Source organism: Leopardus geoffroyi, chromosome D3, assembly GCF_018350155.1.
Source record: "Leopardus geoffroyi isolate Oge1 chromosome D3, O.geoffroyi_Oge1_pat1.0, whole genome shotgun sequence".
Taxonomy (NCBI): Eukaryota; Metazoa; Chordata; class Mammalia; order Carnivora; family Felidae; genus Leopardus; species Leopardus geoffroyi.
The window spans coordinates 14,154,405-14,180,101 of record NC_059339.1 but is presented as its reverse complement, the minus strand read 5'-3'; the positions used below and the strand labels follow the sequence as shown (position 1 = coordinate 14,180,101).

The window sequence follows — 25,697 nt, the reverse complement described above, 5'->3', positions numbered from 1 at the left end:
CGGGGTGCTTTTCTTCCTGAGAGCCTCTACCTCTGAGGCCCAAGACGCTGTCCAAGGTACCAACTGGACAACTGTCCCCAAACTTTCCTACTGGTGGGGTGCCAGTTTCCTAGGACATAGGAAGACTTGGGGGGGTCAGTTCACCAGGGTATTGTGAGAATGCACAGATCCGGCCGTGGTGCCTTCTTGGCTGTATGTTTTGGGGTGTCTTATGACAAGACTCAGTATATTGCCCGTCATTCTGGTTCTGTGGGTCTGTGCGTGCCTTGGTAAGCTTTGGAACGTGGTTGAGAGCCATTGGCAACAGTCTGTGCCCATTAGAACCGGGGCTTTTCCTAATTAGAAACTGGAATGCGCCGAAGTTGAATTTGGCATTTTAGGACCAATTTTCACCTGGCCCGTTTGAACAAAGGGGCACACTTCCCATTACAGGTCATTGTGGGTTGTGTGTTTAACAACACAGTGGCTACAATGACTGTAGATATGACCGTTTTTATCTTCCTCATACATGATAGCATTTAGACCTCACTAATCCAGCAGCTTCTGAACGGCAGCCCAGTAGACTGTCGCCATCAGAACCCAAAAGCACAGATGCCAGATTCTGACGCCCAGGTCTAACGAGTCAGCGTTTCTGAGGGAGACCTGAAGTTTCTGTGTTTTTAACATGACTTCTGCAGCAGATTCTAATCCCCTCAGCTCTTATCCACCACCACATCTTCCAGAGGGGGAAACGAAACTCAGAAAAGGTATGTGACTTGCCAAAGGTCACACAGCACTGTATTGACAAACCTCTGTGTCTTGACTCTTTGCCAGTGCTCAATCTGATAGCATCATGTTTACTCCAGGATAGAGAAGCCCCATAGTTTCCGAACTTAAAGGAATTTGATTACGTCTCTCTCTCTCTCTCTCCCTCTCTCTCTGTAGCTCTCTCTCTCTCTCTCCCAGTTGTTGTCAGATTGTTCAGGAGAGACTGATCAGGATTCCTTCCAGTCTGGCCTCATGGCGCATCAGCCCTATGACCCTGTGTCATGTTGGGCATTAGCTCCATTGGTGGACCCATCTGTCCTTGCAGAGAGGATTTCACTTAAAAGTGATCTATTGGGTAAAATTTTAGGAGCCGAGTAATCACAGATGCTGATAAACCCTGTCTAACTACCATTGATTTCACCAAAACCATTGGTTTGAGCTCTTCGACAGCTGCGTCAGCCCCCGACCCAACCTTTCCAAGTCCTGCAGGTTTATATCACTCACAGGCCTGTTCCTATGAACAGCACCCAGCAATGCTGGAAGATTGAGTCTACTTGAATCTGTTAAATAAAAATGATCGATCAACAGAAAAGGTCCCTAAGTCCCCCATAAAAGTGTAGCTAACAGGGTGCAGCAGGCATGGGTCTTGGCATAGCCGTGTTTCGTGACGATCGGCCAAAGATGAGTAGCAGTTATCTGTGGCTCTGCGGCAGACGTCAGCACATTTGTCAAATGTGTAATGATGAGTGCTAAACGGCAGGCTCGGTGCCGGACCCCAAGGGCAGATGCTCAGATTAAGGTGGGGTGAGCTCCTCTCCGACGAAGCCTGTGGTCTGGTCGGGCAGTGGGCTCCAAACAAGCCTTGTGGCACGTGTGACGGTTCTGCGGGAGAGGCTGCAGTGAAATGTTGCAGCAGGCGTCCCGGATGGATGACTGGGGGTATCCACGTAGGACTGCTCAGAGGAGGCAGCATCGGCCTTACTGATTCGTAGCATCCTGTCAGTGACAGGGTCTCCGGTGCCAAACTGGGTCAAGAGCAGCCAGGTTGAAAGGCAGAGACCACACGGAACATCGAGAAGGGATGTCATCTGGGAAGGCACCTGACACCAGGCCCTAGCACTTGTGGATTCTGTGACTCGGGGTGAGTGAGTTAACCTCTCTGAACCTCAGGTATGTCATCCATAAAATGGGGGTTATGGCTACCGCATGGAGCTGTTAGGAAGATTCAGTGAGATAGTATATGTGAAACTCTGGAACGGGAAACAGCTTCAGGCCCGTGTTAGTGATCAGAACAAAGCAAAGAAATGGAAACAAGAGAGACCCCTTTAGTTAGCCCTCTGATGTGGACCGTGCCTGTTCTCGCTCAGCGCCGATTTTCTCATCTGTGAAATGATGTTTAGCATTCAAGGGCAATGCCTTTCGGAAACCTGCAGGAATGTTCTGGCTGCCTGCTACGGGCTTTGCATTTTGGTCTGGACTGGTTTAGTTTTCTTTGCACCTTTAGGTCAGAAACCCCACCATTAAATATCGTTTATGTCACTTGCGTGGCCCTTGAAGACATTTTCCATTTACAACCCCTCAAAGACCTTTTCCACTTTAACGTTCTGGGGCTCACCGGAGACCAACATTTGCCCAATTCTCGTCTGTCAGTGGCATTCGTGATTTCTGCTGACAGTTCCTGAAGGAAGCCTGGTCTGTTAGCACTGGAAACACAGGGGCCCTTGGCAGGGGTGAAGTTCTCATTTCCAGCCCGGGCAATGTTTTCTCTTTCCTCACCTCTGATTTGTGATGTTCTGCCCCTGACCATCATAAGATCACCTCTTGTCAGTTGGGGTTCCCAGAAAACACAGGTCTTTCTTGTTTGTTTGTTTGTTTGTTTTTTGGCCACTCAGGCTGCTTTAGGCATCTTGACTAAAGGCACCTAAAAGAAATTCCACAGATTATCAGGGGTATCCCAAAAAGTGTCTCGGCTTCTGCTGGGAAACTTGGCCCACCGGTGTTAAATAATACTCTGGAATGCCCTCCTTATTCAAAACTTGACAGCTACATCATTACCATGAGGATTTAGATGGTGGGCCTTTCTGGAACCTGTTTCCAAGTTGAAATGGAGAAGGGCACATGGCAACTTCAGATGCTGTGGATGACCAGTCAGTGCCTCTGAGTTAAAGGATTTCTTGTCATGAACAAGAGTCTGGGCAGCCGTTTCTTCATCTAGCAAACGAGCCCCAAGCTTCCAGCTCTGTGACAGAGCCCCGCGGGAGAGGCTGGGGCGTAAAGAAACAGAAGACGTTCTCCCTACCCTCATGGGGCTTGGGTGTCCAAGAAAGCGACCAACTTGCCCATAACTAGAATGCAGTGGGGCACATGATGTGGGCAGTCCATCGCCTTGGGTCATTAAAACAGCCGCGTGGATTTCATTGTGCTGTATTTCATCCCAGGAATTGTAAGCCTAAACATGTAACCTAGGGGGATAAATCAAAATACCACCTGATAATAACTGACATATTTTGGGCATGTTTCTTTTTTTTTTTTTTTTTTTCCTTTGGATTTTGAGGCAGTCTTTTAGCTGTGACTGTTCAATATCCAATAAGGAAAATGAAAACAATTACGTTCATGTAACCAGAATGCAGGTAATGAAAATAGTCAATAACATCTATGTGCTAGTTCATTAAGATAAGTCTTAGCTGGAAAAACCTTCATCTGTCATTTCTTTCCGAGTATCACTGTAGTCGCTGAAATAAAATCCTTTTATTTCTCGCCAGGCAGGGCATAAAATAATGAGACAGGATGGATGTTTGGGGTTGATATTTTTATTGGTTTCGATTATTTTTTTTAACAAGCATGCAAAACTCCTACGTGTAGGTAAATATTTCCTTAACTGCTGTCTTCAATGCACAGGATTTCTTGGGGGTACCTCCTTCAAGGCTTGCCTTCCGAAATTACGCATTTCTTTCCGACTCTCCTGCCTAATGATGGCTTCTTGGGCTTTTGTGGGGGGGGGGGTGGATTTGCATTTCAGAAATAACAAGAAGTCATTGAAAGGCACATTTTGTGTTCAAGATGGGTGATTACACGGGATGAAATCATGTGGAGATTCTGTCTTGAGGAGGGGCTCTTTTTAAAAAACAGTATGGTATAATTAGACTTGGACTTTGTTTTTTTTTTTTTTTTGTCTGGTTCCAAACGGGTGTCTAAGTCAAGCATTGTGCTTTGTGCACTTGATCTTGAGACTCTGATGACGAGAACCAGCCCCCATGAAGCCAACAGTCTGCCTGCTCAGGAACCACTTGACAGCCTGTTTCCATGTTGCGATTGGCTTCTGTCCCCTGAGCGGTAGGGATTAGATTTAATACTCCAGTTGCCATTGTTTAAAATGTGACCTTAACTGAATATTTGGGGACCTTTTGCAAGTACAGGTAATTTTCTTAGGTGTTATAACAGCACTGTGCACCTTGTGAGACACTGTCTTTAAGATATGTGTGCTTAAGAGTTAGGGGCTGAAGCTTCATGACATTTGCAACTTATTTTCAGATGGGTCGGGAAAGATAGTTGCAGACCGAAGATAATAGGGTAGGTAGATAGATGAAGTCAGCGAGAGCTGATAGATGGATGGGTAGGTGGGTAGATGGACAGATGGACAGACAGGTACAAGCAGGGCAAATATAGCAAATGGTAAGAGTCGTCCAATCTGGTTAGAGGTTCATCATTGCTATTGTACTATTCTTTTCAATTCTCTGTGTTTAAATATTTCATAATGAGAAGTGGGGTGGCAAGAATAGCTTTAGGCTTTCCTCTGTGTTGAATTTTCCCAAGTTTCTTGCAAGAATAACATTCGGCTTCTCGTCTCTGCCCCCCCTCCCCACACACGCGTACGCACACATGCACACACATATACACACGCTCACAAGCACCGCTTTTCCTGGAAGAAATAATCCTGCAGTTTAGCAGAATGTCACTGTTTTTCATGGCAGCCTTTCTTTACATTTTCCCCCCAGCATTTTAATTAGGGCTATGAGTCACCGTGCTTTATGAAGGCTGGTGACAATGTCATTTACGGCTGTTTAGCATCCCAATCGAGCCCTCTTCTGAGGCGCTCATTACATCAGGGGCATTGAGCAGTGAGCAGACACTTCTCTCTGTCAGCAGCAAAACAGGTTCTGGGCCTCTTGAGGAATTCAGAAACAAGGTGGAGGTTCATCTCTGGAATATCTTCCCAAGTTGCCTTTTCCACTGCGAGGCTTGATAGCCCGGGTGTGGTTTGAGTGCGTTTCAGCTCCAAAAGGTGATCCAAAATTGAGGATTTGACATCCTTCTTGGAGACAGCAGGCTCTTCTCCCAGGCACAGGGGTCTGACTTGCCCTGACATTGGCTTTTAGATGTATGAGACCCCTCTGGATATGAGGTGATGGCAGGAGGCAGGATTCTGGAGCCCATCCAAGCCAGATTCGAATCCAGCCACTGCCACTTACTCATCCTGTAACCTTGGGCAGGTTATTGAATCTCTCTCTAAACCTCGTTTTCCTCTTCTGTAAGCATGGGGATGATTCCACCTCACTGGGTTATTGGGACCGTTAAATGCTCAGTGCCTATTGGGTGTTCCGTGCATTTATTCGTAAGGACGAGGATCACCATTAAGGTAATCCAGTGTAGACATGCTACACCCTTGAACATTGGGGTTGCTTCTGGTACTCCTCATCCCTAGACCCTGGTCAAGGTTTCTCAGCCAGGGTCCAACCAGGAAACAGAAGACACTTGTAGCTGTGATACTTTGATTCCAAGATAATGTAACGAAAGTATTATTTAAGAATGCAATTTAAGATGCCAGCAAGGGAGAGTGAAGCATTCAAGGACCAGCAACTGGGCCAGTGATGACCACCCCAGGCCCAATGGAGCAGGGGGAGGGAGCATGTTACCGAAACCTTCGGGCCATAGAATGGGGTGTGGGGAGCTCTCAGAAGAAGCTGTGCTCAGAGAGAAATATAGACCTCTCCAGACCACAGCACTGAGATGGCATGGATCCCCCTCTCCCTCCTCCCCATCTCCCTTTTCTCCCATTGGCCAAACCCAATCAGAAGCCAGAGGACAAGGATCCTGTTGATATCCATAGAGGTCAGCCTCCTCCCGGGGCCCAGATAAGTTAGGAGAAGGATGGAGAATAGATCCGGGGCCAAAGGATAGAGAACAACCATCCCTGCACAGACAGGGAAAAGAGGAAGACCTTGTTGATTATCAGGAAGAAAGCCAACCTCAACTCGGCATCTTCGGGCAGAAACATGCTTCCCTCATCTGGGATGAGCTGGAGTGTCTCCAGTTTTCTGTAGGATCCCCATGAAATTCTCAACATAGATCCGGCATTTACTTTCATTGCAAGCACCAAAATACATCCCAAGGTACTTTGAGGAAATGGGGAGTGGGCATTATAAAGTCCAATGCATTTCAAGGCATCATGACTTAAGCAGCAAATTGTAGGGTAGCATCTTGGGTAAATAAAGCATGCGGTCTTCTGAGGAGGTAAGGCTTATTGGAGAGGCTGCTGAAATAGGCTTGGTGTTCAGTCAACAAGCAACCAGTCGGATGTCTACTCCATGATGCTCTGAGCACGTAGCTGGAGGCGATGGCCAGGTATGACGTACCTGCCGGGTACTCCTGTTGTGAAGCAGGAGTTCTTAGATGCCTTCGAAGCAAGGCATTCTAGTGGTGGCGTCCCAGGGACCCTGAAATTTTGTTGCTGACCTTCGAAGAGCTGTAGATCAAACATGGAGGAACTTCTTGGCCAAAGCCCCGTGATGATGTAGAAAGAATCACAGAGTAGGAGCTGGGGCACCGGTGGGGGTCCAGCAATGATGTCAGCACAGGCCAGCATTCTTCGCACACATGCCGAGGGCCGGGTGCTGTGCTAAGCGCTGGGCTCGCAGAAACAGAACTTTTCCAAGTGGTAAATTATGGTAAAATTCACATAACATAAACGTATCATTTTAAACCGTACGATTTAGTGGTATTTGCATACATCCTCAGTGGTTTACAACCATCAATTCTGTCCTGCTCCAAAACGTTTCCCCACCCCAGTGGGAAACCTTATCCCCACTAAAACTTGGAAACAAGCGTTCCGACAAAAACCTGTACATGAACGCTCAGAGCAACACCATTCGTGATAGTCAGTAGGTGGAAACAACCCAAATGTCCATCAACAGGTAAACCAAAGGTGGTGTGTCCATACAATGGAGTAATATCCAGCCATAAAAAGGAATGAATTACTGACGTATGCCACAACGTGGATGAACCTTGACAACATGGTGCTGAGTAAAACAAACCAGGCACAAAAGACCACATGTTGTAGGATTCCGTTTGTACGAAATGCCTGGAACAGGCAAATCCATAGAGACAGAAAGTAGATTGTTGCCAGGCTCTCGAGGGGGACGGGCGGGAAAAGGCAGGGGGAGAAAGAGAGTGCTTCACTTGTACTCATTTTTTAAAATCTTTTATTTTGAAGTAGTTTTAGACTTACAGAGATGTTGCAAAAATAGTGCACCAAGTTTCTTTATATCCCTTATCCAGCACCCCCTGATGTTAACGTCATTCAGAGCTTTGGTACAATTGTTAACTAAGCTACCAACCTCTCTTGAATCTCACTTTTCCCACAAATGACCGTTTTCTGTTCCCAGATCTTATCCAGGATCCCACACACTTTTAGTGCTAATTTCTCCTTAGTTTCTTCTCCTCTGTGACAGTTTGTCACACGGGCTGCCTCTTAGGAGTTTGAAACTTCTGAAAACTACTGGTCAGTTACTGTGGAGGATGTCCCTCAATTTGACTGTGTTCAGTGCTTGTCTCACGATTGGAACACGGTGGTATCCCTTTTTTAAATTGACTCATTAAATACTTGTTTTGATCAATAATAGACAAATGTAGCTGTTATCTTTGTACCATGGTTCCGTGGATATTATTCCTTAAGATGAGGCTATAATAAGGGCGCCTGGATGGCTCAGTTGGTTGAGTGTCTGACTTTGGCTCAGGTCTAATCTCACCATTCGTGAGTTCGAGCCCCACATGGGGCCCTATGCTGACAGCTCAGAGCCTGGAGCCTGCTTTGGATTCTGTGTCTCTCTCTCTCTCTGACCCTCCCCCACTTGTACTCTGTGTGTGTCCCTCTCAAAAATAAATCAACATTTAAAGTTTTTTTTAAAAAGATGAGGCTATAATAAGTATTTAAGGTAAAAAGTGAGTCAACTGTGAGGAAGACAGATGATTGCATAGGTGAGGCGCAGGTGGTCGGGGAAACACGACATCGTTTTGTGTAATTTTCACAAGAGCCTCACAAAGTAAATACTAGTATTTGCCATTTTACAGATGAGGAAGCAGAGGCACAGAGACACTAGATGTCTTGCCCAAGGCCACCCAGTCAGTAAATGGCAGAGTCAGGATTTGAACCCAGGGCCTACAGTCTTAACTATGACAATCCCCCGTAAGACTTCCTTCCTGCCTCTGTGATGTCAGCTTAGATGGTGCTCGTGGTGGTTTTACTTTCCAGGGGGGGACGTTCACAGTGCTCTGTTCAGTAAGGCTGAATCAGGCGGGCATGTGTCGCTCAGGGCCGAGGGAGGGGTGTCTTCTAGGGGCTTTCCAGATGCACTGGTACAACATGTACCAGTTCCCAGCCAGTGCAGGGAACCCCAAGGTAGCGTCACCTAAGGAAAATGAATGAGATCTTGGACTGTGTGTTCCCTCTAAGTGAAGGGAAGCTGGTCTCTGTGCAGCTCTTGTCGGAACGAGTAGGCAGACTGCTTTGACGTCAAAAGCGAAAGCTCCATTTAGAGAGAAAGGTGTCACTCCAGGAAGGGTTTTGTAAACCCCTGCACCAAGTGGAGTGAAGCAGCAGCTAGGGAGTTAAAGGTGACTGCTGTGTGAAATGCTCCCCCGTTCTCGTAGCTGTAACCCAGGGAACATGAGGGCTGGATGAGCATCGGCCACGGGGCACAAGCGGGGACAGATGCAGAGGGCTGTCAGGAAGGTGGGCATCCCATTGAACACCCAGATCAACCAGGGCACCTATGGCAGGACCCAAGTCACTAAGCACATCTGTCCTTTCATTGGGCAGCTTCTAAAGGTGACCTTCCTTGTTTCTCTTAAAAACTCCCTATGTAACAGGGGTCCCACGGTCAAATAGATACCTCTAAGGTCCTGGCAAGGAACAAATGAGTGAGGGCGGCTGCATGGGGCTGAGGGGAACTGGAGAGCCCATGCCCCATCTACAGGGGGTGCTGCTATGGGGCGCCTGGGGGGGCTCAGTTGGCCAAGCATCCAACTCTTGATTTCTGCTCAGGTCATAATCTCACAGTTCATGAGTTCAAGCCTCATGCTGGGCTCACCCTGACAGCACGGAGCCTGCTAGGGATTCTCTCTTTCTCTCTTTCTCTCTCTGCCCCTCCTCTGCTAATGCACATGTGCATGTGCACGCTCTCTCTCTCTCTCTCTCTCTCAAAAAATAAGTAAAAATAAACATTTAAAGTGGGTGCCACTACCCACCCCAGCTGTTTGCCGACATTCAGAAATGCAGATCGAGGACTAGCACGCCGTCCAGCATTCCAAAAAAACCAGAAATTTGCATTTCATGTGAAACTTCCAGGTTTTTTTAGATAGTGGTAACCAATTTGAAAAAAAAAAATGTTTTTAGCTCTGTTGACCAAACAGAACTCATGTGTATGCCTATGGGCTGTTGTCTGTAGCATCTGACCCAAGACTTTTTGAAGCAAGTGATACCCTGCGTCTAAAGCACTTTTGTGCAGAACGGTTTATAGTTTAGGTGAAAATGAAATTTCGCTGGCAGTTGCCATTTTTGCAGGTCACGAAATAGGTGGATATCTGCAATTTTACTCGGTTCGACCTAATATTATTCTACCCCCTTGACTCAAGTATTCTGCTTGAAGCCTGAAGGGACCGCAAAAGGGTAACACAGGCATTGAGAGTCAAAGTGGACCAGGGTTTCTCAAGACATAAGGGCACACCAATCGCCCGGGGTCGTCTTAAAATGCAGAGTCGGATTCCTAGGTCTGGGTTGGGGCTGAGGTTCTGCAATTCCTAACCAGCTCTCGGGTGGTGATTGCTGGTCCGTGGACCACAGCTTCTATATAGTAGGCACTGGACCGTGTCCATCACTGGTGACTTTACAAACTTGTTGAGAACCCCCTCCTCTTTGCCTCTCCTTTTTCTGAATCCAAGTGTTCTTACCCGAGGATGTGAGGTCTCCTTTATTTGTTCTTTGATTTGTAATGGGCCGTGTTATCACCTCCCTGTAGCTGCGTGACAGCAACAAGTGAAATGACCCCGGCCCTGCCTTCCTGTGTGGCAGCCACCAGCCCAGAATAGTGCTCTGGATGTGGCACGGGGTTCTCCAGGTCCCTACGGTCCCCATCGCTCCCTCTCACCTCCCGCCTGGGCCGCCTCCTTCCATAGCTGTGGACTCAGGTATTGAGACTCTGATTTACTGAGCACCTACTGTCTGCTGGTCACCTTGCTGTGCCCCAGGGATCCAGTGGTAAACCAGAAAACCAGGGTTCCCGTCTTCAAGGAGCATACGATTTCATAATTCATTTAGGATGATAGGTTTGGGGAACAACATAGTTACTCAGTAAAAGCTCAGTAAAGGAAGGAGTTGTGTCTGGGGTCTCTGACACTACGATCTTTCTTTTTATTTTATTTTTTATTTTAAAAACTGTGTTATTGTTTATGGCTCCCTTCATCAATACTAGACAAGTATAATCAGCTTTTTATCCTAACAATGAATTTGATCTTTTAAACATTTTCTTTGACAAGCAATTAGTATGGGGTCTATGGAACCCTACAGAGCTCTAGGGTATCTGGGACACCTGAGAATCCTGAAATTGCATTGTGCAGCTTCTGTAATGATTTTCCCCCTGCCTTCACCTGTCATGGTTTCTTCCCACCCCCTGTTATCAACCCTGGATAGGCAGATAATAATTGGAGGTGGTTCATCAGGAAGGGTGGGGAGGGATAAGATACTTGACTGCTTGGATTTATTTTGAATAATCAAGAAACAGTAAAAACAGACATCAAGGGCATCTACTGGGGAGGCTGTGCCTCACATCCTGAGATGAGCATTAGTGTCAAATATAGGACCCTGAATACATTTCCTGATTTCATGGGGGGAGTAAGGAAAATAAGCATGGAACTTGAGGTTGAGAAGAAATCATGCAAGAGACCTGAATCCTAGTTCTGACTCTGTCTCTAAGAACCTTTGGCAAATCCTTCCCTATCTGTAAGCCTCAGACTTCTCATCTGTAAAAGGTAGGGTTAATCCAGTGACTTCTACTCTTATTGCTCACTGGGTCATGGAGTGCTTAGACAATCATATTAGGGACTGTCTCCCCATGTAAACACACATATGCACGTGGTCACAAAAGTTGTGCACACAATTCCAGGATTGTCAGGGATCCCTGAGCCCTGCTGGGGGTCCATAGACTCCATATTATGAACAATTGGAATAGAAACCCCCTACAGTCCTTTCAGCGACCAATTACTAAAATTATAGGTAGTTATCAGGCCAGCTGAAATAAAAATACACAGTAGTATTTGGAAAGTGACAACAAAAAAGTCTTTGAACTGTCATTATTTGTAAGTGATATAATTATCTGCTTAGAAAATCTGAGACTAAAATTTACTGGAGATAATAAAAGAGTTTATCAGGTAAAAAAAAAAAAAAGCAACGACTTTGAGCTCAGACAAACTTGGTTTGAATCCCCATCATTGGCAGTGGCTGCATCAACTTCTATAATATAATTAATCTCTTTGAGCCTCAGTTTCAGCATCTATAAAATGGGAATCATAAGATCATGTCCTTCATACAGTTGTTGCAAGAATGAAATTAGGTAATTCAACAAAGTGTTTATATATACAAATGTTCAAAATATTGGGTTGAATTTGATCATTTGCAAAACCGCTAATTTAGGAGAGTTAAACCTAATTAATAAAAATTAAATTAAAGAAATTGCTGTGGATAGCTGATCATTTATTTAGTAAATATTTATTTTGTGCTTACCAAGTGCTAACATATTTTAAGAGAGTGAATTATATCTTTCAAATCAAAGCAGACCTAGGCTGCCTTTACAAATGTACATCAAACCCATACCTGCCTTGGTGAGCTATTTTTCCTCCTGTCTTTCACCCTTGTCCCCACATCCATGCTAATATAGGGCAACCAAAATGCATTTAGTTAATCTGAGAGTCTTGATCTTTTACTCAAGTTTAACCCATTTACATTTATTGTTTTTCCTGATATATCTGACATATGTGGTGTTATTCTTAATGTCGTAGTTTGCATTTTCTTTTTTTTTTAAATTTTTTTTTCAACATTTATTTATTTTTGGGACAGAGAGAGACAGAGCATGAACGGGGGAGGGGCAGAGAGAGAGGGAGACACAGAATCGGAAACAGGCTCCAGGCTCTGAGCCATCAGCCCAGAGCCCGACGCGGGGCTCGAACTCACGGACCGCGAGATCGTGACCTGGCTGAAGTCGGACGCTTAACCGACTGCGCCACCCAGGCGCCCCCGTAGTTTGCATTTTCTATTTAACATATTCTCCCTTTGCTGAAATTCATTTGTAACTGATTCAGACCTATGTGGATACTGTGATCTATTTGCAGGGAACTTTCAAGTTAAGGGAGCAGATATTATCACTTCTTCCTTAAGATAACCACTCTTACTTCTTTTTCCTTCCGTGGGCACCTTTGGCTTGACCCAGTTTCCCTGCACCAGGGACACCTGGGCATGAGAGGAGAAACTTGGTTGAGTCTCACATTAATACTGAGCAGCAATTTGAAGAGTACCATTCTTGATGTTGTCCTTGAAATAAAGACGTAGCATCGCCACTGCAGTTGACATTCACAGTTTACAAAGTGCTCTTTACAGCATCTGTCTTATTTAATCTTCACAAAAACCTTGGACATGGTTGTTATTACCTTTTCAATTTGACAAAAGGAAATTGAGATTCAAAGTGTTTAATGATTTGCCCAATATCAAATGGCTGGGGAATGAGCCAAATCAAGTGTACGTTTCCTGTAAATATACAGTGTTGATGTGTCCCAAAATTGTGGAAATAATGATATCAGGAAATGTTGACTTTTGCAATATCCTAGACCAGAGTTAAATTATTTATTACTATGCAAGCAGGACAGTTCATCCAAATAAGATTCATTCATTCTTATCCTTTCTTTTACCCTATTTTTTCCCTGCCCTCTGATGCTCTCAGCCAGGAAATAGCATCACATTCCATCTACTTGTGGAAGCCAGAAGCTGGGAAATCACCATGGACACCTCTCTCTCCTTTGTGCCCTCTACCCACTCAGTCACCACATCTTGTTGACCTAAACTCCTAAGTATCTTAAACCTACCCTAAGGAGCACCTGGGTGGCTCAGTCGATTGAGCATCTGACTTCAGCTCAGGTCATGATCTCACGGTTTGTGAGTTCGAGCCCCATGTCGGGCTCTGTGCTGACAGCTCAGAGCCTGGAGCCTGCTTCAGATTCTTTGTCTCCCTCTCTCTCTGCCCCTCCCTCCCTCATGCTCTGTCTCTCTCTCTCCAAAATAAATAAACAGTTAAAAGATTTTTTTTTTTTTTTTAATTACAAAAGGGGTGCCTGGGTAGCTCAGTCGGTTAAGCATCCAGCTTTGGCTCAGGTCATGATCTCATGGTTCATGGGTTCAAGCTCCACGCTGGGCTCTGTGCTGACGGATCAGAGCCTGGAGCCTGCTTCAGATTCTGTGTCCCTCTCTCTCTGCCCCTCCCCCACTCACACCCTGTGTCTCTCTCTCTCTCTCTCCCAAAAAGAAACATTAAAAACAAAGTTTAAAAAAATTAAAAAAAAACAAACCTGCCCACTTTCCCCCTTCCTCCCTTCACTATGCTAACCACTGTCATTACTCATCTCTGGCCTGCCACAGCCTCCTAACTGGGCTCCCCGTAGCCAGCCTTGCCTTTCTGACCCATTTTCCATGCAGCAACCCGAGTGATCTTTATCAACTCTAAACCTGACCATAGAACTTCTGTCCTCAAAACTCTCCAGTGCTCATCATTGCTGTAAGAATAAAGGCCAGAATCTTAGCTTAGCTCTCAAGAGACCTATGTGATCCAGCTTCTGAAGACCTCTCCAGATTTATAAGACATTGGCTTTCTTCTGCCACAGTGGAGAGGGCACAGTGGACTACCTCAAATGTCTGCTCTCTCTCTCTGCCTTCTCAGCGCCTTCTCTCCTCCCCTCCTCCCTCTTACCATCCACCCCTTCAGTCTGGCTAACTGTGACTCTTCCACCAGGAAGCCTTCCCTGACCACCACCACCCAGACTGTTTGGTTTCCTGTCCGTGTTCCTGCTAACAGCCTGCATTTCCACTTTGTTCTGCCTGCTGCACTTGTCACTAATATCTCTTTTCCACCCCACTCTCCCCCACCCCCAGGTTGTAAGCTCTGAGGGCAGGGAGCTATCTTATCCATCCCTGCTTTTCCACCGCCATCCTCCTTGCTGACCCAGGTGGGAGCTGTGTACCCTTTCATAATGAATGAATGGATGGTGTGAATGAAAAAAAAAAAGGAAGGAAGAGAGGAAGGGAAGGAGAGAAAAGAGGAGGAAGAAAGAGAGAAAGAGGGTAAGGTTGATTGGGGGTATGAAATATGCACTAAGTCTTTGTAATGGTTCTTAAGCAATGTTTCAGAGCCCACTGGTAGTGCTTCATTTTTACAGTAATGAGGCCATCCTCTTGGCTGTGATTATGTTCACATATCTGGCCTGAAATTGCTCATTTTCCTTGAGGTGCAGTCGAAAGCGACTCTAAAAATAGTCACGGAGCAGTGCCACACGTTTTACATAGATTATCCCATTGGATGTACTCCCACTTCATTTCTACCTGAAAGGTAGAAACCATCATTGTTCCCATCTTACAGATGACAAAGCTGAGGCTAATACGTAGTAGAAGTGGGTCCCAAACTCTCGTCTTCTGGCTCTAACGCTCGCCACTCTGACTGCTGCATGACACCACCAGCAACGGAGCGTGTCTGGCGAGGGTCGCGGGCAGTGGAGGTGCATCTTTGCGGATTTTTGTGCCACTGAGGGGTGATGGAAGGAAGCTAATTACCTTAGCCCCAAACCCTGGGGTTTTCTGTCTGTATGATGGATTTAGTGCTCTACAGCTGACTGAACTCACTCATAAAAATGAGCTTTGCAAAATGAAGATGAAATGTAGGCTCCATAATTCCCCAGATCTATTCCAACATGGGGACGACAGCCCTGTAGCTCTCTACTGATGATGGACTGGACCCACGACACCCCCATCCCACCGCAGTGGTGGTGACTCATCACCAAGATCCGGGGCCTGAGTTTCTGGCTGCCTCTCTTGAGTTCCACATTCCAACACACCAAACCCCGCTCCTTTGGTGATGCGAGGACTCGGTGACAGGCACCCACTCCACTGAAAACCAAGACCAGCCTGTGTGTCCACGGCTTTTAGTTGTCCTTCGACACAAAGTACTTTAAGCAACGTATGTCCGTCCATTGACATCACAGAGGACCAAGAGCATAATGGCTGCCAGTGTGATAGTTATTAGTGAAAGCAGTGGGAAGAAGATTCGTCTGATGGGCACTGACTGTAGGTACGGCATGTTGTTAGAGCTCAGAAAATATTAACTATTATTCCGTCTTCACAGACACCCTGAAGAAATGCTGTTCTCATCCCCATGTTATAGATGCAAAAAGTGTGACTCAGAGAGGTTAAGCAAACTGCTCACCATCACAAAGCCAAGTGGAGAAGCCAGAGTCCAGATTTAAGACAGTCTGGCTTCAAAGCCCACGCTCTTTGGTTTATATATGATACAAAAACAGAGTGAAAGATGAATAAGTAAGCATCACCAAAGAACATATAAAAAAAAGAATATATAATAAAAAGTAAGCTTTTCTCCCACCCCACCCCTAGCCTCCCAGCCCCCTTTCCCAGAAGCAAGCATATTTACCAATATCTCGGGTGTTTTTCCAGAGATATTCAATGCATCATCAAACTTCTATGGGATTATGGATGAATACATAGGATGGATATGTAAATATATTTATATGTCAGTGCTCTCCACCTTTTAAAATTTAATAGTGTATCTTGAAGCTCCTTCCCCATTGGTCCTTTTTTTTTTTTTTTTTTAGAGAGAGAGAGAGCGAGAGAGAGCGAGTGCACAAGCCAGGAAGGAGCAGAGGGAGAGGGAGGGAGAGAATTTCAAGCAGACTAGGGCTCAGCATGACTTGAGAGTATGACCTGAGCCTAAATCAAGCATCAGATGCCCAACCAACTAAGCCACCTCCCCATTCCCATTGGTCCTTTTAGATCTATCCCCCACCCTTATTTATTTTTTTTTTAATTTTTTTCAACGTTTATTTATTTTTGGGACAGGGAGAGACAGAGCATGAACGGGGGAGGGGCAGAGAGAGAGGGAGACACAGAATCGGAAACAGGCTCCAGGTTCTGAGCCATCAGCCCAGAGCCCGACGCGGGGCTCGAACTCACGGACCGCGAGATCGTGACCTGGCTGAAGTCGGACGCTTAACCGACTGCGCCACCCAGGCACCCCCCCCCCCACCCTTATTTAATGCCTACACAGGATTCCACTGCATGGATGTGCCATTGTTTATTTAATCTGTTGATACTCTGAACAACCCTGCAAGGAAGGGGTGTGTGTGTGTGTGTGTGTGTGTGTGTGTGTGTGTGTAAAGGATGTTCCCTCTAGTGTATCTGCAAGAGAAAGTCCTAAAAATTGAATTGCCAGGCCAAAGATCTGTGTATTTTAAGTTTTAGGCTAAATCTTGCCAAACTGCCATTCAAAGAGATGGTACAGTGCAGCAGAGTGAGAGAGTGAGGGTTTCCCGAAGCCTCATGACGAGGCACACTATCAAACTTGAAACCCCCGTGAATCCTCATTCTGCTAACTCTGAACTACTTGTAAGATGTGGGCATCCGATCTGAGATCAGGGCCATCACCACCAGCAAGCTGTAGTAATGAAACTGGGGGAGTTACATGTCTCTGGGACCCCCAAGACACAGAACGCCAGCTCACCTCCTTGATTTGCAGAGGTTGGCGGGTTTGTAGCAATGACTTGCCAGCGTGGGAGAAAGCGTGTCAGCTTGATTCCCGGGTGGTGTTCTCTCGGGGGAAAGACTGCAAATTAGCAGTTCGGGAGATACAAGGAAGTTGGTTGTTTTGTTGTGTTTTGCTGTTGTTTTTTTAAAGAGCAGGGTTGAGTTACGGTTTGGGTCTTTGGTTTTGTTTTGTTTTTAAGAGATGGAGACTTGGAATTTGTTCTTAAATGAGATTAAAGGGAGATGGTAAATGGTGCCATAACTCCGTCCGCGATTTTGTGAGTGTGCAAGCAGAAAACACCCAGGAGTTCACAGGCTGGGTGCTGTTTCTTCGATACTGCTCACTTAAGAGGTAATATGTATGTAATTAAAAACAGCATTTAAATGATGTTCAAAGAGAAAAACAAGGTAGTCCGTGCAAAGGATGTCTCCCTCCTACTTCTAACTGCTAGTATTCCTTGTGAATTGCAACCAATTGCCACCCATTCTTTCCAGAATATTCTCTGCATTTACATGTGAAGAATTCACACATGTGCATCTTTCTTTTTGTACCTTGGAGCTCGTTTTGTACCTGTGAATAGAGATCTGGCTCATTCTTTTTTTTTATTATTATTTATTTTGAGAGAGCAAGTGCATGCATACATGAGTGGGCGGGGTTGGGGGGGGGGCAGAGAGACAGCGGGGGAGAGAGAATCCCAAGCAGGCTCTGCAGCTGTCAGCACAGAGCCTGATGTGGGACTTGAGCTTACAAACCGTGAGATTATGATCTGAGCCAAGAAATCAAGAGTCAGACGTGTAACTGACTGAGCCACCCAGGCGCCCCTGTTCTTCCTCTCCTACTAGCCTTTGAAACCCAATGTGTGTTTTGCTCCTGCAGCAGACCTCAATGGAACCAGCCACAGTTAAGGAGTTCAATGGCCGCGTGTGGCTAGTGGCTAGCCTCCTGGAGGGCACGGCCCTAGACCCTCCCCTCCCCGACCTGTTGTTGATCCACGTTGAATGAGCCTCTTACTTCTCCAGGCCTCTGTTTGCTCATTTTTGAACGGAGGTCGGGTTGGATCACCTCAACGGCTGTCCTTCGCCCTAACGTCCTCTGACTTTCGGTGCTACAAATGGAAAGTCACGGACAAGCCAGGACAGTCAGGTCTTCTATGGCAGCTTGATCTCCACATCTAGAAGATGGGGACAATCAAAGGTGACCCTGATCAGAGGGAGGATGAAAAATATGGCAGCTGATGAGGGTGTGCTTTCGGGAGGAGGATAAATGAGGCGTGTTGGTGTTAGGGGTGGTGTTAGGATTAGGACCGACCCTGGTAAGTGCTCAGAATCCACCTGCTAGATGCAAGGTTGCCGCCTGGGTTCACTTCACCTTGTCCATGGGTAAGGTGGGGATAGCAGTTTCTCCTTGCGGTCCCTGCCAGGATCAAATAAGGCACCTGTGCCGTGGGCTCAGCGCCGTGCTTAGCACACAGGAGACTCTCCCTTACTAGAAACTGCTGCCCTCCCCACCCTTCTGGTTGCAAAAATGCAGCCCAGAACGGGGAGCGGCTTGCCCAAGGTCGCACAATGAGACGGTACTGGCTGACGCTGGCCTATTTTGGCTCCCTCCTTCTCCCTGGCAATTGTCCCGAAAGTCAGCCGCTAATTTCCTCGCAGCCAGGTAAATGAAATAAATACCCCCGACACCACTGAACTACTCGAATGAGGCCCGGGTCCAAGTATTGTTTCCACGATATGCACGAGGGCGTGCACGCATGTGATTTGTTTAAAGTCACTGCTCCAAAGGGTGGAGGCTGGGTCGGCAGGATACGCGGCCCGGCACCCGGCCCCTTGTGTTCAGAGCCCTGTACCGCGACCAGCGCCAGATTCCGCCGTGCGATTTCCAGCAAAGGACCCCCTCTAGATGGCACATGAACGACCTCTGGCAAAACTGCGATGGTGTAGAAAATTAAAATTAAAAGCCAGGAAGCCCGAATCTTTGCATATTATGTAACAATAACAGGAAGCCATTTCTTCTGAGCGTTTGCTGTGTGACATTGCTTGAGGACCCTGATTTTGCTATTTTATTTAATCCCCCTGGTTACCCAGGGCAGTGTAATTGCTTACCAACCCCATTTTACAGATAAGGAAATAGAAGTTCCGAGAAAGTAAAGAACTCCTCTGGAAACACACAGAGCCAAAAAGGCCCTTAAAAATCTCCCCTGTGGGGGCACCTGGGTGGCTCAGTCGGTTAAGCTCTGGACTTCGACTTAGGTCGTGATCTCATAGTTTGTGGGTTCGAGCCCCATGTCGGGCTGTGTGCTGACAGCTCAGAGCCTGGAGCCTGCTTCAGATTCTGTCTGTCTGTCTGTCTGTCTCTCTCTCTCTCTGTTTCTCTCTCTCTCCCTCTCTCTCTTTCTCTCTCTCAAAAATAAATAAATATTTAAAAAAATTTTTTTAATCTCCCCTGTGGCAGAAGGGTATCCAACCACCCCAGCTGACCCAGGAGCCTCCTGGACACTGGACATTCACAAGCTGGGACAAATTGGTCTCCCTGTGGCAACTTAATGTATTCATCTGTTAAATGGGGATATTTGAACCTGACCCTGGTCAGAGTGAGGATAAAAATATGGCAGTAGGTGAGGATGTGCTTTGGGGAGGAAAAGGAGGGAGACAAAAGTGTTGTGGGATTGTTATTAGGATCCAGATAGATCCTGGTGAGTGCTTAGAGTCTGGTCACTGAGACACAGGGCTTGTTCTCTCTCTCTCTCTCTCTTTCTGTCTCAGCAGACAGTGAATATCCCTGCTCCTCCCAAGCCCAGCCTCTTTCCGGTTGTTTCCAAAGATCAAGTTGCCTTCCTAAAGCCGAAGTCTGAGAAACAGCACCCCAATTTCCCAAGTGCCAACCAGCAGCCCTCCCTGATTTGGAAACCAACTGAGAAAGAGGAAAAACTGAGCGTGGCTGGGAAGGCGTGTGGATCGCTTTATTCTTTTCCTTTTCTCTTAAGCCAAGCCCAGGTTCTGTCCTTTCCAAGATCTGGCCCAAGCCAGAAGTGGCAAAAAAAAAAAAAAAAAAAAAAAAAAACCTCGCAAACCTCGCCTCCCTAGAAGCTTACGTGAGAGTCCCTTCTTTAATTAATGAACAGGGTCCACTGCCTAACTTGGACGCTCAAGAGAGATCTAGAGGTCCCGGCTGTCTCTGCTTCCACCTAAACAACGAACACCCTGGGTTCAGTACCCAGAAGAAATGAGTGAAGGAAGCCAAGGGGTGGGGGGAGGGCCGGTCCTCCACGGTGAGGAGAGACACAGGGGCTCTGGGTGGTTTTCTCTGCAGAAAGAAGACACTCGGTTGGTCGACACACGGGCCACACGCGCTCACACACACAGCAGAGGAATGACACAGCATGAGGGCGATGCATGAATACACAGAGAGAAACACACACACACAGCGACGCCAGATGGAGAGCGCAGCCCGGGCTGGGCCCGGGGATTCATTCTCCCCTCACCCACGCACAGGGACTGGTGGAGTTACATACTGCGAGCTGCAAAGGGGGAGGTGGACTTGCTCCCCGCCCCGCCTCGAGGGGATCCAGGAAGTGGCACCTCCTTCTTGGGGGTGTCTGCCCCCGCCTCCTGCTCACAGAGGCAGTGGGAGCCGGTCAGCTGCCTCAGCCCCCGGATGACCCCGGGAATTCGCCAAAAGGGAAACGAGGGAGGGAGTGTCACTTTGTTGGTAGTGGCAGATGGGGGCTCCCTCCCCGCGCTGAGTGTGGGGACGATGCCCGCAGGGAAGGGTGTCGGGATAGAGCTGGAACCAGGACTTGAACCGGGGGACAGAGAATGATGGAGGGGTTCTCTGCTGCCTCCCTCCTGCCCCCACTCCACCCACAACCCACAGACAACCTGCTCCAACCCAGACACATGGCACTCACTAATAGCTGCCTGCTGTGTGTGCATTCCACAGGTGCACACCCCCCCCCGGGCCATAGCATCTTCAGCGAGGTCCCCTGTTGCGCCCTGGTACCCCCAACCATATACCCCGTGTCTCCAAGCCTGGGGGGGCCAGGGAGAGTGAAGAAAATAACCAGAATATGAAATTTAAAAAATCAGAGTGTAAGTTTAAAAGCTCGGGCTCAAGAGTGGGGCACACCTGAATTTAAACCTCTCTTTGCCATCATTTCTGCATGACCTTGGACAAGTGAACTACCCTTCCCTGGCTTCTCATCTACTGAAGGGTAATCGTGAGGATCAAAGGAGAAAAAATATATACGTTAGGAGCGTACTTACTCAATAAGTGTCTGCTATGTTTAATCTTTTGGGATTTTTCTTCAGTCAACACTCATTGAGCACATGCTGTGCGCTTAGGGGGACACAGTCGCTCTTCCAAATGTTTCCGCATTAGGGTTTCGGGTTGTCTGTGGAATGCAGATGCCCTCCAGAGTTTTGCGTGAACCCTTGTCTTCCGTATTTATCACACCAAATTTGGTTTATACTGGTTTGTAATGCGGCCACGTCTGTCCTTTTGAGCCTGGAACAAGTCACTCATTACAAAAATGGTCAGAGAGGCCAATTGACATCATTGGTGGCCCTCCTCCTTCCAGTGGGTTTGTTGTGGGGACTTTGGGGGTAGCTGGGACAGAGCGTCCAAAGGTCCATGCCGGCTGAGCTCCTGACCCGTGAGTGGAAAATGTTTGTAAAACACAGAGAGCCAAAGACCACGTGACAGGTTGACTTCACGAGGTGGGAAAGAGATAAGAGATAAGATCGTGATTCTTGCCATCTGATTTCCACAGTTAGCAGTGGTTTTTCAAGGAGACCCTCGGTCTTAGAGGGCTTTGCTCATGGGAGATGAAACCAGGCAATTTGCAGCTCACTGGGAAGGTCCCCCCACTCCCCTCGAGGAGGAAGGATTTCATTTCTAGGTTGGCTTCCAAGCTCCAGCGTCTCGTGGTTGGACTTCTCAGTTGGCTGCATTTTCCATCTCGGTTTTGAAGGTGGTGTTGGGCACTCCACATCAATCTCTCTTTTGTGATTCTCTCCACCCCCTCCCTTGTTCCTCCTCTCCAGCACGGGTCTGACGGGCTGGCGGCGCCCGGAGAATAGTGTGCCGAAGCTTGCGTCACCTCTAGACACATCTAGACACATCCACCAGACACATCTCCTCCCCAGTCTGCCTGACCTGTTGCTTGGGGACACGTCCCACGGCTGGTCCTGACGTCCGCCTGATCAACCATCGCTTCCTAGAGAACGAGGAGGAAGGCAGACGCAGGAGATCATGCCACCGATGGCCGGACAGCAATGAGCGGGTGATGCCGTGTTGACGTCAGAGACGGAGAAGACAAAGCCCCAGAGCAGCTCATTCCTGAGACGCCTCAGCACCAGCCCCCTCTTCCTCCGAGCACGCCCTGAAGCCTGGCTCCTCCTGGTGAAACCATCTTGGCTTGACGCATTTTGAGGTCTTGAGACACCTGGGTAGTAAACACCATGGAGAATCAGGTGTTCAGCGTTCAGCAGATCCAACCCAACGTCATCTCCGTCCGCCTCTTCAAGCGCAAGGTGGGGGGCCTGGGGTTCCTGGTGAAGGAGCGGGTGAGCAAGCCGCCCGTGATCATCTCCGACCTGATTCGGGGGGGTGCCGCGGAGCAGAGCGGCCTCATCCAGGCCGGTGACATCATCCTTGCAGTCAACGGCCAGCCCCTGGTGGACCTGAGCTATGACAGCGCCCTGGAGGTGCTCAGGGGCATCGCCTCTGAGACCCACGTGGTCCTCATTCTGAGGGGCCCCGAGGGCTTCACCACTCACCTGGAGACCACCTTCACCGGGGACGGGACCCCCAAGACCATCCGCGTGACGCGGCCTCTGGCTCCCCCCACCACCGCTGTCGATCTGTCTCACCAGTCATCGGCCAGCAGAGAGCACTCACCGGCAGTGGACAGGGCCACGGGTCCTGGCAATGGGCCGCAGCACGCCCAAGACGGTGGGCAGGAAGCCGGCTCTCTCCCCCATACCAAGAGCCGGGCTCCCGGGCCCCCGGGCCAGGACTCTGCCAAGAAGAGCATCCAGGGCAGCCAGAACAGTGATTTGCTCAAAGAGATAGAACCTGTACTGAGCCTTCTCACCAGTGGGAGCAAAGGGATCAATGGCGGGGGACCTTCCAAGGCAGAGACGAAGGATGCAGAAGTCCAGGTGGACAGGTAAGCCCTGTGTGTGTGCATGGATGTGTCGTACGCAAACGTGTGTCGCAACTCAGTCTCACAGCCCAGAAGCCCACCCGAGCCGTCCCAGACACCTGCAGAGGCACATGCCCTCAACCGCTCTTGCCTCTTTCTCTCAAAAGTGCAACCGCAGGAACAGAATGGGCGTAACCTCCAGCCTGTATCTCTTGCCACGAGACCCAGCTGACGGTCGCGGTGGCTGATGTCACGTCTTCCAGCAACCCCTCACTCAGCATGGGTATTTTTGCGATCTGCAGTTCATGGGGCAGAAGACTGAGGCTCAGAGAGGAGGGGCCCTTCCCGAGTCGCCCCGTGAGCGAGAGCCGCGTGTCCGCGGCGGCCTCTGCATAGGGTGAATACCAAGGTCCTGGGAAGAGAGAGGGGATGGGCCGAGGCCTGCGCAGGCCTCAGCCTAAACCAGCTCTCGCCTTGGGCAGCCGCTGGAGAGCAAGGGAGGTTCTAAGGGAAGGGAATGGAATCGAAGTAGAGGCCCTGCCCCCCTCCCCCGCCCCCAAAGCGGCGCTCTTGCTCAGAGTCTGCAGGAACCAAGGCGAGAACAGGAAAACCCGGGTCCCGGCCCCTCTGTGTTTGCCAGATTGGCATTTTCTGCCTCTGTGGAGGAAGAGAACAGGTGACACAGTGGGCGATTCTAGCTCCTTCTCTGGGGAGGAGTGGGCAGCTGGGCCAAGGGGTCAGAGAATAGTGGGTCCAGGGACAGAGGAGAGAGGCAAGCTTCTCTGTGTGCCCATTCTGGTCTCAGGTTAGCACAGCCCCCACTTCTTATCCAGCCCCCATGTGGGGCCACCCAGAAACCCAGGACAAGATTTCCCACCCACCCACCCACCCACCCCATCCCCAAGGACCCCTGAGTGTCCAGAGAGCACTTAGAGGTCCCCAGGGTGTCCCTCAGGAACCTGAATTAAAGCAACTCTCTCCAGGCTCCTGCACTGATTTCATTTAACACATGTTTGTTGAAGACAAACCCGGCACCAGGGGTGGAGGGAACACGCCGACCCTCTGACCTTGTGAGTGAATGAAATAGACAAGCCCCGTGAGCTTGGGGACCTTACAGTGTCACGGGGAAAAGGCAAAGAATCAGTGAGATAAAAATGTTAACATAAGTAGGCCGTCAGATATGTGCTAAGGAGATACACGGAATCAGACGGGGGTCAGGAATTATTGCGGAAGGTGGATTTTAGAGAGAGAGGCTGGGCAGGTCTCAAGGAAGCAGATGTTGGAAGACCCGGAGGGAGGGGAAGAAGGGCACGTCGAAGCTTTATGGAGGAGGGGCATGCCGGGCGGAGGAATGGCAGGTGCCAAGGTCCTGAGGTGGGAGGGTGCCTGATGTGGTGGAAGGCCTGCGTGGGACCCAGTCTCCCTTCCTGACGGGTCAGCCCCCCAACCACCCTTTGAGGGGGGCCCTCGGTCTATGGCACCGCACCTCAGGCCGCCGTTGCATCCTGGAGCTTTTCCAACTTCTCCCACCTGAGCAAAAGCCCAGCTGATTCCAGCAATACCCCGAGCGGGAAGATGGGGTCTCTGCCAGAAGCCCCAGGGGTTCCCTGCTGCTCTTTGAGCTCCTGTCCTCCAACCTGCTTCTTCCCTCTTCTGTGAGCTCCTGGGGGCGGGGGGCGCAGTTTGGAGTCTCCCCATACCTTTGGTCCCATCTCCACAGGAGATGGAGAGTCTTGGCCCCAGTACACAGGACGTGGTGTTACCCTCTCGGTGGGGCAAGTGGATGGGGGCCCCTATTGTCCTGACCTTCCTTGCCAGAGCTGGGGGCTGGGATCAGTCCTCAGGGCTGTCCTGGCATCCAGAGATCTGGGGCTTGCTTCACCCATGACTAAGCCTGGAGACCCTCCCTACCAGGCTAGAGCCGGGTCCTCAGGGGAGCTGCCATTTCCCAGGTGTCCCTACGACAGCACCTGCAGCAGAGATAACATATTTTTGTTTTGAGATAACATAGGTCTTGATGTAGTTTCTGGGCAGCCAGCGGCCCCCAAGTCTCATCCGGTGGGCTTAAATCCTAAAGCATCTATAGAATCCAGAATCAATCATTGGCCTGGTTTTCTAGGAGGCACCAGATGTGCCCCCGCCCCCCAACGAAGTCTTCTGAGTACAACCTCTTCTTCCCATTCTGGATATATGTGCCTCCCTGCTCCTCAACACCCCCTCCTCCTAGGAAGAGCAATGGGGCCCTGAATGATGCTCCATACGCTTGGTTCTGATTCTCAGCTGGGCATGGGGTGGGCATGGGGTTGTGAGCATCAGAATTCCCTGGGGCTTTCCTTCAGCCCCGCCCCAGACCTAGGAGCCTGAATCTCCCTGTGTGACATGGAGAAGGCCCCCGGAGGGGTCCCTCTTATCATTGGGAGCTCGGCCCTCCCCCTCTGAGAAGCCAGCGTGACCCTCTCCCAGCTGGCAGTGCGGGATGCAAAAACCTGATGCAGGACACTAGGCTTGGGTGAGGTTGCCAAACGTGAAGGACTTTAACGGGATCCTGGCCTCAGGGGCCCCTCCAAACACCGCCTCCGAAAAGCAGCCTTTGTTTCCCCGAGGACCGGGGCAGGACATGCTGGTCTGACACGGGGTCTCCTCCGGCAGACCTATTTTCCCAAATTGGGAGGCTGCACCTC

General features: G+C 48.9%; 1 protein-coding gene across 4 annotated transcripts in view; it reads left to right on the top strand.

The window, feature by feature from the left end:
* Positions 1 to 25,697, top strand: part of NOS1 (nitric oxide synthase 1) — a 184,413-nt gene that overhangs the window by 72,290 nt on the left and 86,426 nt on the right. For all 4 annotated transcript variants that reach the window (XM_045456927.1, XM_045456924.1, XM_045456926.1 and 1 more), the window contains exon 2: positions 21,914 to 23,040. In XM_045456927.1, coding sequence (XP_045312883.1) covers positions 22,331 to 23,040 — 710 coding nt within the window. In that variant the 5' untranslated portion in view covers positions 21,914 to 22,330. The remainder of the gene's footprint in view (positions 1 to 21,913; positions 23,041 to 25,697) is intronic.